This window comes from Monodelphis domestica, chromosome 2 (genome assembly GCF_027887165.1).
Source record: "Monodelphis domestica isolate mMonDom1 chromosome 2, mMonDom1.pri, whole genome shotgun sequence".
Classification (NCBI taxonomy): domain Eukaryota; kingdom Metazoa; phylum Chordata; class Mammalia; order Didelphimorphia; family Didelphidae; genus Monodelphis; species Monodelphis domestica.
In genome coordinates, this window is record NC_077228.1 from 536,164,033 (window position 1) to 536,178,676 (window position 14,644).

Genomic DNA, 14,644 nt, shown 5'->3' on the forward strand with positions numbered 1-14,644 from the left:
CCTAGAGGCAAGAGGGGAGCTTGGCTTTGGGTAGGAAGGTCAGTCTGTGTTTTGGGAATATCATCCTGGTAGATGTGTGGAGGATGGATTTCCTCTCCTCTTTAAGGGGAGGGAGTCGGGCTGGGTCCTCCAAGTTGACTACATTTCCCTCTCTACCTAAAAAACCAAACTGCACCTTTAATGTGGCCAGTGGAGCACAGTCCAGGAACTTTCTTCCTCCCCGACCCTGTGGAAATGAGCAGAGTGTGCCCTGACCAGATCCATGAGGGATCCTTTTAGCATCCACCCCAACAATCCCACCTTGGCTCTTTCCTTTTCTGAACAGGTGAAAACGCCTTTTATTTGTCTCCGGATATCAGGAAGCAATGCGATTGGTTCCAAGGGGACCAGCCAGCCAAGAATCCTATCAAGTTGGGCCAAAGGCAAATGTAAGTGATTCTTCTCCAGGAGCTTCTTCGGAAAAGCTCAGAATTGCAACTGGAAAGAGCAAACACCCAAATGGTGCCCTTGTTTTTAAAGCTGCTAAGGCTGTACTTTAGATGCCACGTAGTGTAGTGGGCAGCTTTGGAGGCGAGTCTCGCCTCTGATGTTTCTAATCCATGTAACGATGGACATTTCCCTTAACTTGTCTGGAACTGAGAACTTTGAAAAACATTTTTCCCCCAAATAACAAAGCAGTTATTTTCTCTCCATTGGGAAAAAGGAAGAAATCCTTGTAATAAGTACGTATAACCGAGAACAACAAATCCCCACATTGGCCATGCCCAAAACCATTTCTATTCCTCGTCTCGAGTCCACGCTCTACCCTTGAGGAGACGGGTGGCATCACGAGTCCTCTGCAATGACGGCCGATCGCGGCATCCACCAACATTCGAGTCTTTCAAAGTGGCTTGTCCTTGTGTTATTGAGCTTCTGTGCGGAGGGTGTTCTTAGTTCTGCTCACTTCGCTCTGTATCAGTCCAGAGAAGTCTCCCGAGGTTTCTCTGAAATCATTCTTCTAGCCTAACAGTATTCCACTATTAAGTGAATCCTCCAAGACAGAAAAGTCCGTCTGGTGGCCGATAGGCATCATTTGATGCTGCGAGTTCCCATCCCACCCTCACGGCCCTCCCAACCCCCAAATGAACGGACAAAACAACATTAGGAAAGACGTAAGAGCTCTGCCAAGTAGGCACGAGGCCCCGTTTGCCCATCGCCCAGCCAAGGCATTGTCTTGTGCCCAGGAAGGCAGCGGTTGCTGAGTAGGCTCTCGGGGCCCATGTGGGTATTGGCAAAGCCTCAGGGCCTAACCACGCAGTGACTGTGTTTCCTGTCTTGAGGTCTGGGGCAGAAGAGCCAGAGGAATTGGGGGAAGTTAGCGCCTCCCAAGTGGGCACGCAAGGACGCCATGGCATGGGGCGTGCTCTTGGAGCATGGCCCCTCATGCGGATGGCAAGGATGGCCAGTCCCCTTCCTGAGCCCCTGCTCGGAGGAGCGACTTACATTTCAACCAGCCCAGAGAGATGAAAACCCACGATTTCATTCGACTTAAGTACAGGAAGAAACGTGCTCCGGCAGGGGAGGGAGAAGGAAAGGAATGTGGCCCAGACGTGGGATTTCCTTTGGGGCGGAACAAGCAGGGAGCTGACTGCCTCAGATCAGGGCTGCTCCACAGTTCTCACCCGTCAAGGGTCATCTTTGGATCTGAGAGTTTAGGAGACTCCCCCAGGGTCACCCAGCAGTGCCAGAGGCCAGATTTGAACTCAATTCTGGTCATCGAGGCAGCTTCCTTCTCTGCTTTGTGGGTCCCCCCCTCTCCTTTCTCTTCTCCGTCTGCCTCTCCCTTTCTGGCTCCCTCTTCCCCCCCTCCCTGTCTCCATTCCTTAATTCCTTTCAAAGATTTCTCTTTGGAGGACTGCGCCCCATCACGGGGCCAGTAAGACAGTGTCCGTTACAGGCGTTCTACGGAGACTCGCCCCCTTCCATCACAACTGGAGTTCCGTTTCCCGCCTCTTCTTTTTGCTGGGTGCCATGCCTGCCAGCACTCTTTGAGACAGATCCTCCAGCAGAACAGATCTCCTTCCTGCCATTATAAATATTCCCCTTCAGTTCTCACTAGAACCCAAAGTCCTGGGCATCTTGTGCCGTCGCTTGGGCCAGAGGTCTCTTGTCTCTAAGACCCTCCATCCTTGGGTCTTGCTGAGCATCCACATGTTACTCTGGTTGGTTGCACACATTTCTTGGAGCTCATTTTTGGTGGCAAGGAGGCACAGAGCCTTATTAGACTTGGATTCAGGCAAACCCGAGGTCCCATGCTGCCTCGTGAGCCTCTGTGACTTAGGCAAATCATGGAGTCATTCTCAGCCTCAGTTTCCACATCTGAAAAATAGGGATAATAATAATAGTTCTCACCTCTCTAAGTTTTGTGATATGTTGGTACTTAATTGTTTGCATGTTGTTTCCCCCATTAGATTGCAACAAGCTCCTTGAGAGTAGGGAATTTTTGTCTGCCTTTGAATCTTCAGCACCTGCCAGTGCCTGGCACATAGTGGGCACTTAATGCCATGCCTGGCACATAGTGGGCACTTAATGCCATGCCTGGCACATAGTGGGCACTTAATGCCATGCCTGGCACATAGTAGGCACTTAATGCCATGCCTGACACATAGTGGGTACTTAATGCCATGCCTGGCACATAGTAGGCACTTAATGCCATGCCTGGCACAGAGTGGGCCCTTAATGCCATGCCTGGCACAGAGTGGGCCCTTAATGGATGCTCATGGCCTGGAGGACTGAGGAGCTCAGTAAACCTTGAATGCTAATTAAATGCCAATTAAATAAAATATTGTTTGTCGACACATCCTATTGAACATCCTTGAGGGCAGGTTTTGTGCCTGCGTTCAGAAGGACCTGCCACAGTCCTTTGTACACAGTACGCATGCCATCAATGATTGCTGCACTGAATTAATTGGGAAGAGAAACACTATGGACAGAGCTAACGCTGCCTTTGTTTTCCAGACACGTTCCTAACAACGCGACCTCTGTTTCTACACCCAAGCCTGTGACTACCACAAAACCCACGACTTCAGCAACTCTACCTTCTGTCAAGCAGAACCCTGTAAAAGTGCACCCTGTCAATCCAGCAGCTGCTCATCCCCCTGTAAAGCAGGTCTCTGCCCAGCCAGGTCCTGTGAAGCAGGCCCCTGCTCATTCAGCCCCTGTAAAGCAGGCCCCTGCTCATTCAGCCCCTGTAAAGCAGGCCCCTGCTCATTCAGCCCCTGTAAAGCAGGCCCCTGCTCATTCAGCCCCTGTAAAGCAGGCCCCTGCTCATTCAGCCCCTGTAAAGCAGGCCCCTGCTCATTCAGCCCCTGTAAAGCAGGCCCCTGCTCATTCAGCCCCTGTAAAGCAGGCCCCTGTTCATTCAGCCCCTGTAAAGCAGGCCCCTGCTCATTCAGTCCCTGTAAAGCAGACCCCTGCCCATCCAGCCCCTGTGAAGCAGGACCCTGCCAATCCCATTTCTGCTAATTCAGTCCCTGTAAAGCAGGCCCCTGCTCATTCAGCCCCTGTAAAGCAGGCCCCTGTTCATTCAGCCCCTGTAAAGCAGGCCCCTGCTCATTCAGTCCCTGTAAAGCAGGCCCCTGCCCATCCAGCCCCTGTGAAGCAGGACCCTGCCAATCCCATTTCTGCTAATTCAGTCCCTGTAAAGCAGGTCCCTGAAAATCCTGTTGCTGCCCACCCATTCCCCGTAAAGCAGGCCCCTGCTGACCCAGCCCCCGCAAAACCAGCCCCAGCAAACCCCGCTCCAGTAGCGAGGCCAGTCGCCTCGAAGCCAGCTGCTGCAAAGCCAGTGGCTACAAAACCTGTGACTCCAAAACCACTCGCCACCAAACCACAGGCCACGAAGCCACTGTCCTCAAAGCCAGCAGGTACGTGTGTCCTCCCCCCAGGGAGGCAGAGCCTTGTGGAGCCAGGAAGCCCCTCCTCCCTTCTGGCACTTTAGCGATGGAGGGCAGCCTCAAAGGCCTTTCATGGGGTCCTTCTCATCAGCAGCACTTTAGAACTCACAGATTCCTCCCTTAAAAGAAGGAGAAGCTAGAAGGGAGGGTTCAGCTCTTTCCCCCATCCCACGCTGTTTCTCAGGGCCTCCTCTTGGGGCACAGATGAGGGCTAAACCTAGGAAGGGGGTCTGGATTTGAACTGAGACCAAGGGCTCCTGGAGGGATTCCAGGCAGCAGCCAGGGCTGGGGAGAATTGGAGTTGGGTGTCTAATGCGCCACCCCCAAAGCAATGGCATGACCGATGGCCGTCTTGGCCAGCAGAGGACATTAGGGTTAGGCTTAGTCAGGTCGTCAGACAGCACACATGGAGGTCAGCCCGTAAAAATGAATCCTCTCCAATGTGTAGCAGCCCGAGGCAGAGCTGCAGAATCCCCCAAATCGCAGAATTCCAGATTCTTGGGATCCCAGAGCCCCAGGCTGGGAGAGTCCTCAGAGAGCGTCTTGGGAAGCCCAATATAGAACCCAAAGAAACCACCTCCGTCAGCTTCCTGCCGAGGGACCCTCCAGTTGTCTCTTGACTCGATGTCGGGGCGGGGGGGAACAGGATAATCGTCTTCCCGTAGCTGAAGGGCGTCCTGCGGAGGAGGGATTGGACTCGCTCCGTTCCGTCCCAGAGGCCAGAATCCGGAGCAACGGGCAGAACTTAGAGTCTAATTTAGGCTTGAGGTCAAGAAAAATTTCCCAAGAGAACTGTGTCAAAGTGGAGACGCCTCCCCCGATGGCTTCCCTTCCTTGAAGGGCTCCCAGCAGACGCCGGAGGACCCCTGGCTGAATAGCAGATTCCTTGGGGACGGGGGATGCTCTCGAGGTCCTCCGAGGCCCCTCTCACCCTGCAGTTGTCTCTCTGAAGATTCCCTGGCGACCCTCTGGAGACCACGGAACCCGATACGTGTGTGGAATAGCCTCCCTGTCCCTGGAATGAGGCAGCCTGTGATTGCTGAGTTTATTAAAGGGAAGAGCAGAGAAGCCGTCCCCGCTAGCCCGTAGACCAGACCCGGTCTTGGAAGGGAGCATGGGAAAAGAATGCTCTGCTGGGGCCAAGGCACCGAGGGTAGGCTGATTTCCGGAAAGCGAGCCCGTGTGGTTTTCTCGGTGGTGTGTAGGCAGTGATTTGGATGTTCATGTCGAGACGATGCTAACATTGCTCAGCACGGTAAGCTGCCTCGCCGCGGAGGAGCGCTGGCTAGAACCAGAGCAGCGTTCAAAATGGCCAGACCCTTCTCGGGAGAATCCACGCAGAATGCAACTCCTGGCAGGCGCTGCCTAGCACCGAAGGACCTTGAGCCCCACCGCCAAAGGAGAGATGGACGCCAGCTCATCTGCTTGGGGCACCAGGGCTTCTTCTCATTGGCTCTCCCGAACGAGAGTCCACGCGGCTTCCCTTCGGCACTTGGGTTGGTTCTGAGGCCGATGCATAGCACGAGGAGCTGGATGCCCATCGCCAGACTCTCGCACATAGGAGAGAGGGTCAAGGAAAGTCTCAAAAATCAGAATATTGAGCCGAGAGTCCGAATTAGCAGGGAGACAAGTCTGAATCAGCTGTCCTGGTGGGGATTGTAGCTCTGCAGCTTTGTGTCCCGGGACTGAGCAACGTTTTCCAGGGATTAGAAGTTCTTAGATAATATTAGGAACACGTGACCTAGCTTCAAGGCCATTGAATCCAAGCAGGGCATTTTGCAGATGAGGAAACTGAGGCACAAATAGGCCATATAAACGGATGTAGAGGTAGAAGGTCTTTACAGATCCCCTAGTTTGACTACATCCTTTGCCAGTGAGATGACGGAGTTCCTCTGACTTTAAAATGAGAATCTTTCAGCAGTAACTTCACGTGGGCACGTGTGACCGTTTTGTTTTTTATTTTAGTTAAGACAAGCAGAGAAGTCCACGTCTCTGAGATCACGGAGAACAGTGCCAGGCTTCGCTGGGTCAATCCTGACCAACCCAACCCTTATATTTATGACCTCACCATCACCTCCACGCATGACCGCTCTGTTGTCCTGAGACAGAACCTCACTGTGGCCGAACGGGTCATTGGAGGACTTGTTGCTGGACAGACATATCATGTAGCCGTCGTCAGCTACCTGAAATCCCAGGTCAAAGCGACCTACGAGGGAATGTTCACTACACGTAAGTCTCCTTGTTGCTTTAATTAAAAAAAAATTCCCCGGAACTTACATGGAAGCTAGATTGGTCAATGGAGGCAAAGTGTCCCGCCCCAACCTCATTTCCATCTTGTTTCTGAACTAGTGACAATCTTTTCTCTTTTTGTCTGTGTTGTAAAGAATAGCATCATAATTAGAATTGCCTAAAGGTGGGACAAGCGGCCTTGGGAGGTCTTGAGTGATTGGGAGCAACGTCTGGATGATTAGAGATGTTATGCAGGGGGTTGGAGTTCAAGTTTGGGTTGGACCACCTGATTTTGAGCTGTGTACCCTTCGGGAAATCACTAACCCTCTTCTGCCCAATGAACTGTTGGACTATAGTTTCCTCGAATTCTTTGGACTATAAATCTCAGAAATCGCTTCCAATTTTGAGATTTGATGGTTCTTTGAAGTGTTTACATGGATGTAAACATGCCATGTCCATGCATTTTCCCTGTGCGTGTGCATGCCCTCTTCCCCAGCAGTGGTTTAACGTTTGCCACAGTGCAAAGTTGTATAGGTATGTGTACAGGGAGAAAGAAGGCTTTTCCTGTCACTTTCCTGGCTGGACTGTTTAATTTCGTTTGTTTCGAATGTGTTTCCTGGTTTGCTGGCAAAGGAAACACATCGGTGGGGGCTCCTGATCCATGTCTATGAATGGATGCTAACCCAAATGCACACTATGTGGGGTATTATTCAAGGTGGGACCAATTTGAAAGGCTATTCCAGGTGCTCTAACTTTGAACCTCACAAACACGCACAGAATTGAGGTTACATTCAATGGAAACCTTCTAGGAAGCTGGACTTTGGTTCATTTCTCCTTGTAACTGGACGCTGTCACATGGATTGGCATTACTGTTGGGGTTTCCTAAAGCTGGCCCCTTTACACAGTTATCATCTATTCCTGGAGCCAAGTCCGAAATACTTGGATTTAATTCATCGTCAAGACTTAAATAAACAAACCAACCTTCCATCTTCATATCCATTCTAAGACAGAAGAGCAGCAATGACTAGGCAATCGGGGTTAAGTGACTTATCCAAAGTCACACCATTGGGAAGTGCCTGAGGCCAGATTTAAAGCTGTTTTTTTTCCTCCGTCTGACTCCAGGCTTGTCCCTCAATCTATTGAACCACCCAGCCATGCCTGAAAAGGCTCAAGTCTGTTTTCTCCCTGAACTTCTGAAAATAGAACTAAAAGAACAGAGACCTCGGGCATTATTTGTATGTGAAGTTAATCAGATGGTGGATTGTTTCTGCAGAGGTTTCCCAATGGTCCATCCTCCCCATGTTCTGTCTTCAGTGACGCAAACCTGTCTCTGGACACATTTTGCTCCCCATTCCCCAGTGGAAGACAAATGCCTCGAAAGCACTTTGTCCTCATACATCCCAGTAAATACAGGCAGAGTGCCTGGCACACAGAAGGGGCTAATGAAGGCTTCTTGAATTGGATACACCCGGATTTCTGAGAAATTTTTAACAATGGTTCCCAGGAATTACCCAGGAGGTTAGAGGCTGCCTTGGTTGGTTGGTTTAGGAATAGAATCAGGGGATCAAATTATGTTTTTAGAGAATGATCGGTCAGTGTTTATTAAATGCTAATCATGTGCCAGGAGCTGACGGGCACTTTTGTTTATAGAAAGCCCTGGCCCATTTCAATGTCCATCTTCACTAAGGGTTAGTAGTCAGTTAAGCCTGAAAAATTGCCTTCTGCCAGTGGCTAAGCAGTGTTGGTACCCCTCAGAGTTCCACGACTTCCTGCTTCTCTGGGAGCAAAAATGCTTTTCTTCTTTCCTGTAGGGAAGACCCAGCCTCCACCACCTCAGCCGCCACGGTCAGCTTCAAGTGCCACCGTCAACCTCATGGTGAACTCTGAGCCGTGGAAAGGGAAGGAAGCAGGTGAGTCGCTGCCCTGCGCAGTAGTGGGCTGTCTTTGTTTCATAAGTGGACATCCGATCAGCAACTCAGTGTAACTTAGAGGATTAGAACTTACTTCACCCCTGTAATGAATGGTGTGTGCGTGTGCGTGTGCGTGCGTGTGCGTGTGTGTGTGTGTGCGCGTGTGTGTGTGTGTGTCTTCTTTTCATTTTTAGGGGCAAGCTTGGCTATTGGAATGACCTAAAATTTGTCTCAGCATTTTTGTTGTTTCTGTTTTTTTGTGACATTTTTATTCGAAGAGAGAGAACATTTATTAAGCCCTTACTATATGCCAGACACCTGCTAAGTGAGAGGCACTTAGGTACAAGCAAGTGACACAATCTCTGCCCTCAAGGAGCCTACATTCTAGTGCTGGGGGGACATATAAGGGGGAGCTCGAAAAGAAGATGGGGTGGGACACAATATGAAGATGGTTCAGAAATGGAGCTACGGCAAAAGCTCATCTATTAAAGTCCCAGGGAGTGCTGGGGGCAGGAGGCGAGGTTTTGGTGCTGAGGAGGTATAGATGGTGCCTGAAATGAAGGTAAAGTTTATGTTTACCAGTTACTTAAGTATCAGTTAATTTATTAAGTTTAAAGTTAATCAGAGGGTAAACTTTGTATCAGTTAATTTAATTCTTCACATGCTTCTCTTCCTTCCTTCCTTCCTTCCTTCCTTCCTTCCTTCCTTCCTTCCTTCCTTCCTTCCTTCCTTCCTTCCTTCCTTCCTTCCTTCCTTCCTTCCTTCCTTCCTTCCTTCCTTCCTTCCTTCCTTCCTTCCTTCCTTCCCTCCCTCTTTCCTTCCTCCCTTCCTCCCTTCCTTCCTTCCTTCCTTCCTTCCTCCCTCCCTTCTTCCTTCCTTCCTTCCTTCCTTCCTTCCTTCCTTCCTTCCTTCCTTCCTTCCTTCCTTCCTTCCTTTCTTCCTTCCTTCCTTCTCTCCTTCCTTCCTTCCTTCTCTCCTTCCTTCCTTCCTTCCTTCCTTCCTTCCTTCCTTCCTTCCTTCCTTCCTTCCTTCCTTCCTTCCTTCCTTCCTTCCTTCCTTCCTTCCTTCCTTCCTTCCTTCCTTCCTTCCTTTCTTCCTTCCTTCCTTCTCTCCTTCCTTCCTTCCTTCTCTCCTTCCTTCCTTCCTTCCTTCCTTCCTTCCTTCCTTCCTTCCTTCCTTCCTTCCTTCCTTCCTTCCTTCCTTCCTTCCTTCCTTCCTTCCTTCCTTCCTTCCTTCCTTCCTTCCTTCCTTCCTTCCTTCCTTCCTTCCTTCCTTCCTTCCTTCCTTCCTTCCTTCCTTCCTTCCTTCCTTCCTTCCTTCCTCATTTGAACCCAGGACCTCCCATCTCCAGAACTGGCTCTCTACTCCTTAGCTGCCCTGATTCATTGTTTCTTATAGTACACCTTCATGCATTGTGACTTCTTTAGTCATACCTCAGTGAGGGGAATTTACTTTGTTTCCACTCCTTTGCTTACAGAAAAAGCATTGGTGTGACTGGCACGGGGAATGGGGTCTTGCTTTCTATCCTTCCCTTCTTGGAGTCATTGCATGCACTTTAAGCAGAAAAATACATTTCTAGCATTTTTCTGAAGTTGACTCTTGTCTAGGGACGCGTGACGTGTGCGTTGGGCCCAGCGCTGTGTCTCGACACACATTCGGTCCTTTTAAAGGCTGAGAAGGACTTTGTTCCCCAACATACTTTACAAACACGTCCTCTGTGGCAGACGGGCGCCCCAAGTACCCCAAGGCACAGCTTTTCTCCCAAGATCAGACCTTTAGAGATCAGTGAATCCTCTTGTGTCAAAGATGAGGAATCTGGGGGCCAGAGAGGTGGAGCCACTTTCTGAATGTCACACAGCATCATGGCTGGGTTTGGGTGTCACCCCAGGGGTCTCTGCCCCCCCTCCAGCGTGGGTTCCCTCCTTGGTGATGTCTGTTTTTTGATGGAGCAGCAGAATTCCTTCCTCATTCTGGCAGAAAACCAGGGAGACCTGGGATCCGTCCTTCGCACGTGGCCCCGAGGGGTCAGGACAATCTAAACAGGTTTTCATGGCTGTAAACAACTCAGTCTTTAGAGGAGCTTCTGGCTCTGTCCCAGCTCTGCCCTTTCTTTCACGATGAGTCACGAGGACCAGATTAGGGAGTCTGTCAGCTTCACACTGGACTCTCTCTGAACTCTCCGAACTAAATGGTTTCTGGGGTTAGAGCCCGGAGGCAGGGGAGGCGAGGAAGTGAATCTGAACCCTGGATCTGTTTGCCTCCTACCTGGGTGACCTTGGGTTGCTTCATCTCCCCGGGCCTCAGTTTCCCCTCCTGTAAAATGGGGAGCCCCCTCCCAGCTCCCTATCCAGGTTTCTGAGCCCCAGATAGACGATAAGCTCTCTGAAGGTAAGGACTCTGGTTGTTTTCTTTTCTTTTCTTTTCTTTTGTATCTCCAGCACTGATGAGTCACTGGGCCTCAGTTTCCCCCCTGTAAAATGGGGAGCCCCTACCCAGCTCTACCCCTAGGAGTCTCCTTGGTGTAGTCATTCCATGCCCATTTAGCTGCCAAGGAAGCCAACTTCGGGGTGCACTCTTGGAGAATGACTCTGGAATTCTTGACATCAAAATGGACACATGAAACTAATTCTTAAAAACCCTCCCCGTCCATCTCAGAGTCAGTGCTGGGTATTTGGCCAGGGCTGGGCCCTGGGGGGTAAGTGACTTGCCCAGGGTCACACAGCTAGGGAATGTCTCCGGCCAGATTTGAACCCAGGACCTGCCGTCGCTAGGCCCGAGCCACCCAGCTGCCCCTGCACTGTCTTCTTTTTGAGTAGAGGTCTGTGACTTCAGGGCGAGGACTCCCAACGTGCAAGTTCTCCCCGCGGATGTAGATCAGCCTCTCCTCCCGGAGCCCTGCCAGCGGCCTGGCCCCCTCTCCCTCCTCCACGCGGCCTGGAGGGTTTGGACACGCTGGCACGACTGAGGCGGGTGGGAGGCTTCCAGGCCTGGCTGCAGAGATGGCCTCTCCCCAGGTGGGGGCTTTGCTCTTCCCTTGCTGGCTCCCACTGCAGACCGGGACGGCCGCCGCAGCCTCTGCCTCCCATTTACGGGAGCCCGTTCTCCGTGCCTGGGCCCGGGCCAGCCGGGAGATAAGGGAGCCCCCACGGCTTCCTCAGTTCAAGGAAAGTGGACCCTCCTTCTGTGAGTGAGTGTGTGTGAGTGTGAGCGTGAGTGTGAGCAAGTGTGGTCATGGTGGACTTCCTGTTGAGGAGGGTCTTTGGCTCCTCACTTCACTTTGCCCCCAGAGCTCCCTGAAGAGCGAATCCTCCTCAGCTCAGATATTTCTTCTCTTCTCTTCTGTCTCAGAGCCCAGCCAAGCTCTGAGTGTTTGGGAAACAGGGGAACAGGGGAGGGGTGAGGTGTGGGGTGGGGGGTGAGGGAAAGGGGGGAATGTAAGGGTAAAGAGTTCCTTTCCTTCCTTCTCCCCTCCATCCTCTTCTTCCCTTTCTTATCCTCCCCTTGTCTCCCCCTTTCCTCCCTCATCTTTTCTCTTCTCTCTTCTTCTCTCCCCTTTCCTCTTCTCTTCCCCACTCTCTTCCTTCCTCTCTTCTCCCATCCGTTTCTCCTCTCCCTCCTCATCCCTATCCTTGCCCTTGTCTTTCCCTCTCCCTCCCTCCCCCTCCTTCTTTCCCCCCTTCCCCTCCATCTCCCTCCCTCTCTTCCCTTCTCCCCCCACCCCCAACTTGGAATAACACAGAACCACTAGAACAGTCAGAAAAACCAAGTCTTCAATCAGGAAAGGGATGGATGCAATGCTTGGCTGTGCCACAAACTTTCACAGCATCTACACCCTGGGACTGTGGGGACAGAATCCCGGGGTGATGCAGCTCCGAAGAACAAAAGAATCTGGGGAACTTCCATACCTCTGGGGAACCTGAAGATGGGAGGGTATAGCTGAGCGGCTTTCCAATGGCTACAAAGAAATGAGGAGTTCTAGACAGGAGTATCAGGGAAAGGGAAAGGGAAGGGTCCAGCCCAGGGCTGGGTACTGTAGAAAGGGCTTGGACACACCCTGAGAAACTACCAGGATAAAAGGAGGCACTTCACGCCTGATCCTGATCCCCTGATCACTCTGCCAGCTCCGCCTAAAGTACTTCTAAGTCTATTTATTGCTAGTCTGAAACTTCCCTTGGGAGAAATGCTCCTGCAACAAGGTCAGACTGGAGGTCTTCAGACTGCCTGCTGCTACAAATTTGGGGGTCTCAAGTTTGGGGTTTCTGGATTCCAAATTGACACCTCCCTCTCCCTCTCCTCCCCCCACTGCCCCTTCCTCCCCCTCTCTCCCCCTCCCTCTGCCCTTCTTTCTTCCCTCTCTCCCTCCCTTCTTTTCTCCCCTTCTTTCTTCCCTCTCTCCCTTCCCTCCCTCCCTTCTTTTCTCCCCTTCTTTCTTCCCTCCCTCCCTCCCTTCTTTTCTCCCCTTCTTTCTTCCCTCTCTCCCCCTCTCTCTGCCCTTCTTTCTTCCCTCTCTCCCTCCCTCCCTCCCTTCTTTTCTCCCCTTCTTTCTTCCCTCTCTCCTTCCCCTCCCTCCCTCTCTCCCTTCTTTTCTCCCCTTCTTTCTTCCCTCTTTCCCTCTCTCCCTTCTTTTCTCCCCTTCTTTCTTCCCTCTCTCCCTCCCCTCCCTCCCTCCCTCCCTTCTTTTCTCCCCTTCTTTCTTCCCTCTTTCCCTCTCTCCCTTCTTTTCTCCCCTTCTTTCTTCCCTCTCTCCCTCCCCTCCCTCCCTCCCTCCCTTCTTTTCTCCCCTTCTTTCTTCCCTCTTTCCCTCTCTCCCTTCTTTTCTCCCCTTCTTTCTTCCCTCTTTCCCTCTCTCCCTTCTTTTCTCCCCTTCTTTCTTCCCTCTTTCCCTCTCTCCCTTCTTTTCTCCCCTTCTTTCTTCCCTCTCTCCCTCCCCTCCCTCCCTCCCTCCCTTCTTTTCTCCCCTTCTTTCTTCCCTCTTTCCCTCTCTCCCTTCTTTTCTCCCCTTCTTTCTTCCCTCTCTCCCTCCCCTCCCTCCCTCCCTCCCTCCCTCCCTCCCTTCTTTTCTCCCCTTCTTTCTTCCCTCTTTCCCTCTCTCCCTTCTTTTCTCCCCTTCTTTCTTCCCTCCCTCCCTTCTTTTCTCCCCTTCTCCCCTTCCCCTGCCACTACCTCACTGGCTGGGGGCGCCCCGAGCCCCTGGCCCCAGTGCCCAGCACACCGGTGCTCCCATCATGCTTTTTCCTTTTCCCTGCATCCAAGATATCTGCAAGATGCCCCAGGAAATCGGGACTTGTGGAAACTTCGCCTTGAGGTGGTTCTACGACCCCGAGAGCCAGAGCTGCGGCCGCTTCTGGTACAGCGGCTGCGGGGACAACGGCAACAACTTCGCCACGGAGGCGGACTGTGAAAAGGCCTGCATGCATGGTGAGTGGCGCTGCCTCGGGCGGCCCACCATCCAGGGCTGCTCCCAGATCACCCCAAAGCATTCCCCAACACAAAAATGCAGGCCTGCACGAGCCGGCCCTCCCTCAGGGGAAGGTGCCCCGGCCAAGGCCCTTCTTTCATCTTCTCTGGGCCTGGCCCGCGGCGCCCCTTCCTCACTCAGGGGTCTCCCATGGCTCCCTAGTGCCTGCGGATCCAATCCGGCTCCTGCCCTGGCTGGGGCCCCCTTAGCTCTGCCTCTGACGCTTTGTGTCTCTCGTCCTCTCAGCACACATCAGTCCTGGCGTCATTTCGACCATCGGGACCTAAGGTGACGGGCCGGACACGTACCTCTTCCCGCAGCGCAGGACTCCGCTGTTCCCGCCTCGCCCGCCGCCCTCGTAGAAGCTCTGGGCAGCGCAGGCCGTGCACTGTCCTCTCTGTGCTTTCCCTTCGGAGCAGACTCCAAGGAGATGTTCTGTCATTTTTGCTGCATGACCTATCAATATGGTGCTAAATGTGTGGACTGAGTGCTTCCCGCCTGGCCCCCCCACGTCGCTGCCCCCCCGCCCCCAGCAGCCCGTTCTCGTGCCCGGCGGAGGCGGGGAGCCCCCTCGTGACGTCTCCCCAGGAAGCCCCGATTCCCTCCGGCTGTTATCTAGACCCGCTTAGCTCCTCACCCCGCTGTACGGAGCCTCCCGGGGGGCGGGGCGGCCTCTCTCCCCGGCTGGGTCCGCCGGGTCGGTTCTCCTGCGATTTCTCGACGTTCTGCGATCGGGCCGGACGCGCGGACCCAGCCGGCACGTCTGGCCTCGGCTGTGCTCCACATTCCTCTGGTGTTGTGTGTTTTATGAAATTTAAAAGGGGGCGGGAGGGAGTGAATTTTTATTTTGTTTTTGGGAAATCTATACAAAGGAACTTTTTAATAAAGTCGAACGGAGGTTTTGTGAGCCTGGATCTCTCGTTCTTCTCGGGGCCCCGCCGTCTGACTGGGGGGGCCACGGGAGAAGGCGCCGGGAGCTAGTAAGTGTCTGGGACTGGATTTGAATTCAAGACTTCTTGACTCCAGGACGAGTGCTCTATCCACTGAGCCACCAAATATCCTCTTATTCCAAGGCCAGGGCTTGCCTTTCTATACCACATTACCGGGTTATA

At 52.5% G+C, this 14,644-nt stretch overlaps 1 protein-coding gene across 7 annotated transcripts in view; it reads left to right on the plus strand.

Annotated features, from left to right (window-relative positions):
* Positions 1-14,439, plus strand: part of COL6A3 (collagen type VI alpha 3 chain) — a 91,071-nt gene extending 76,632 nt beyond the window's left edge. For all 7 annotated transcript variants that reach the window (XM_056820086.1, XM_056820084.1, XM_056820085.1 and 4 more), the window contains 6 exons: positions 326-428; positions 2,998-3,905; positions 5,901-6,164; positions 7,976-8,074; positions 13,328-13,492; positions 13,779-14,439. In XM_056820086.1, coding sequence (XP_056676064.1) covers positions 326-428; positions 2,998-3,905; positions 5,901-6,164; positions 7,976-8,074; positions 13,328-13,492; positions 13,779-13,819 — 1,580 coding nt within the window. In that variant the 3' untranslated portion in view covers positions 13,820-14,439. The remainder of the gene's footprint in view (positions 1-325; positions 429-2,997; positions 3,906-5,900; positions 6,165-7,975; positions 8,075-13,327; positions 13,493-13,778) is intronic.
* Positions 14,440-14,644: the final 205 nt, after the last annotated feature.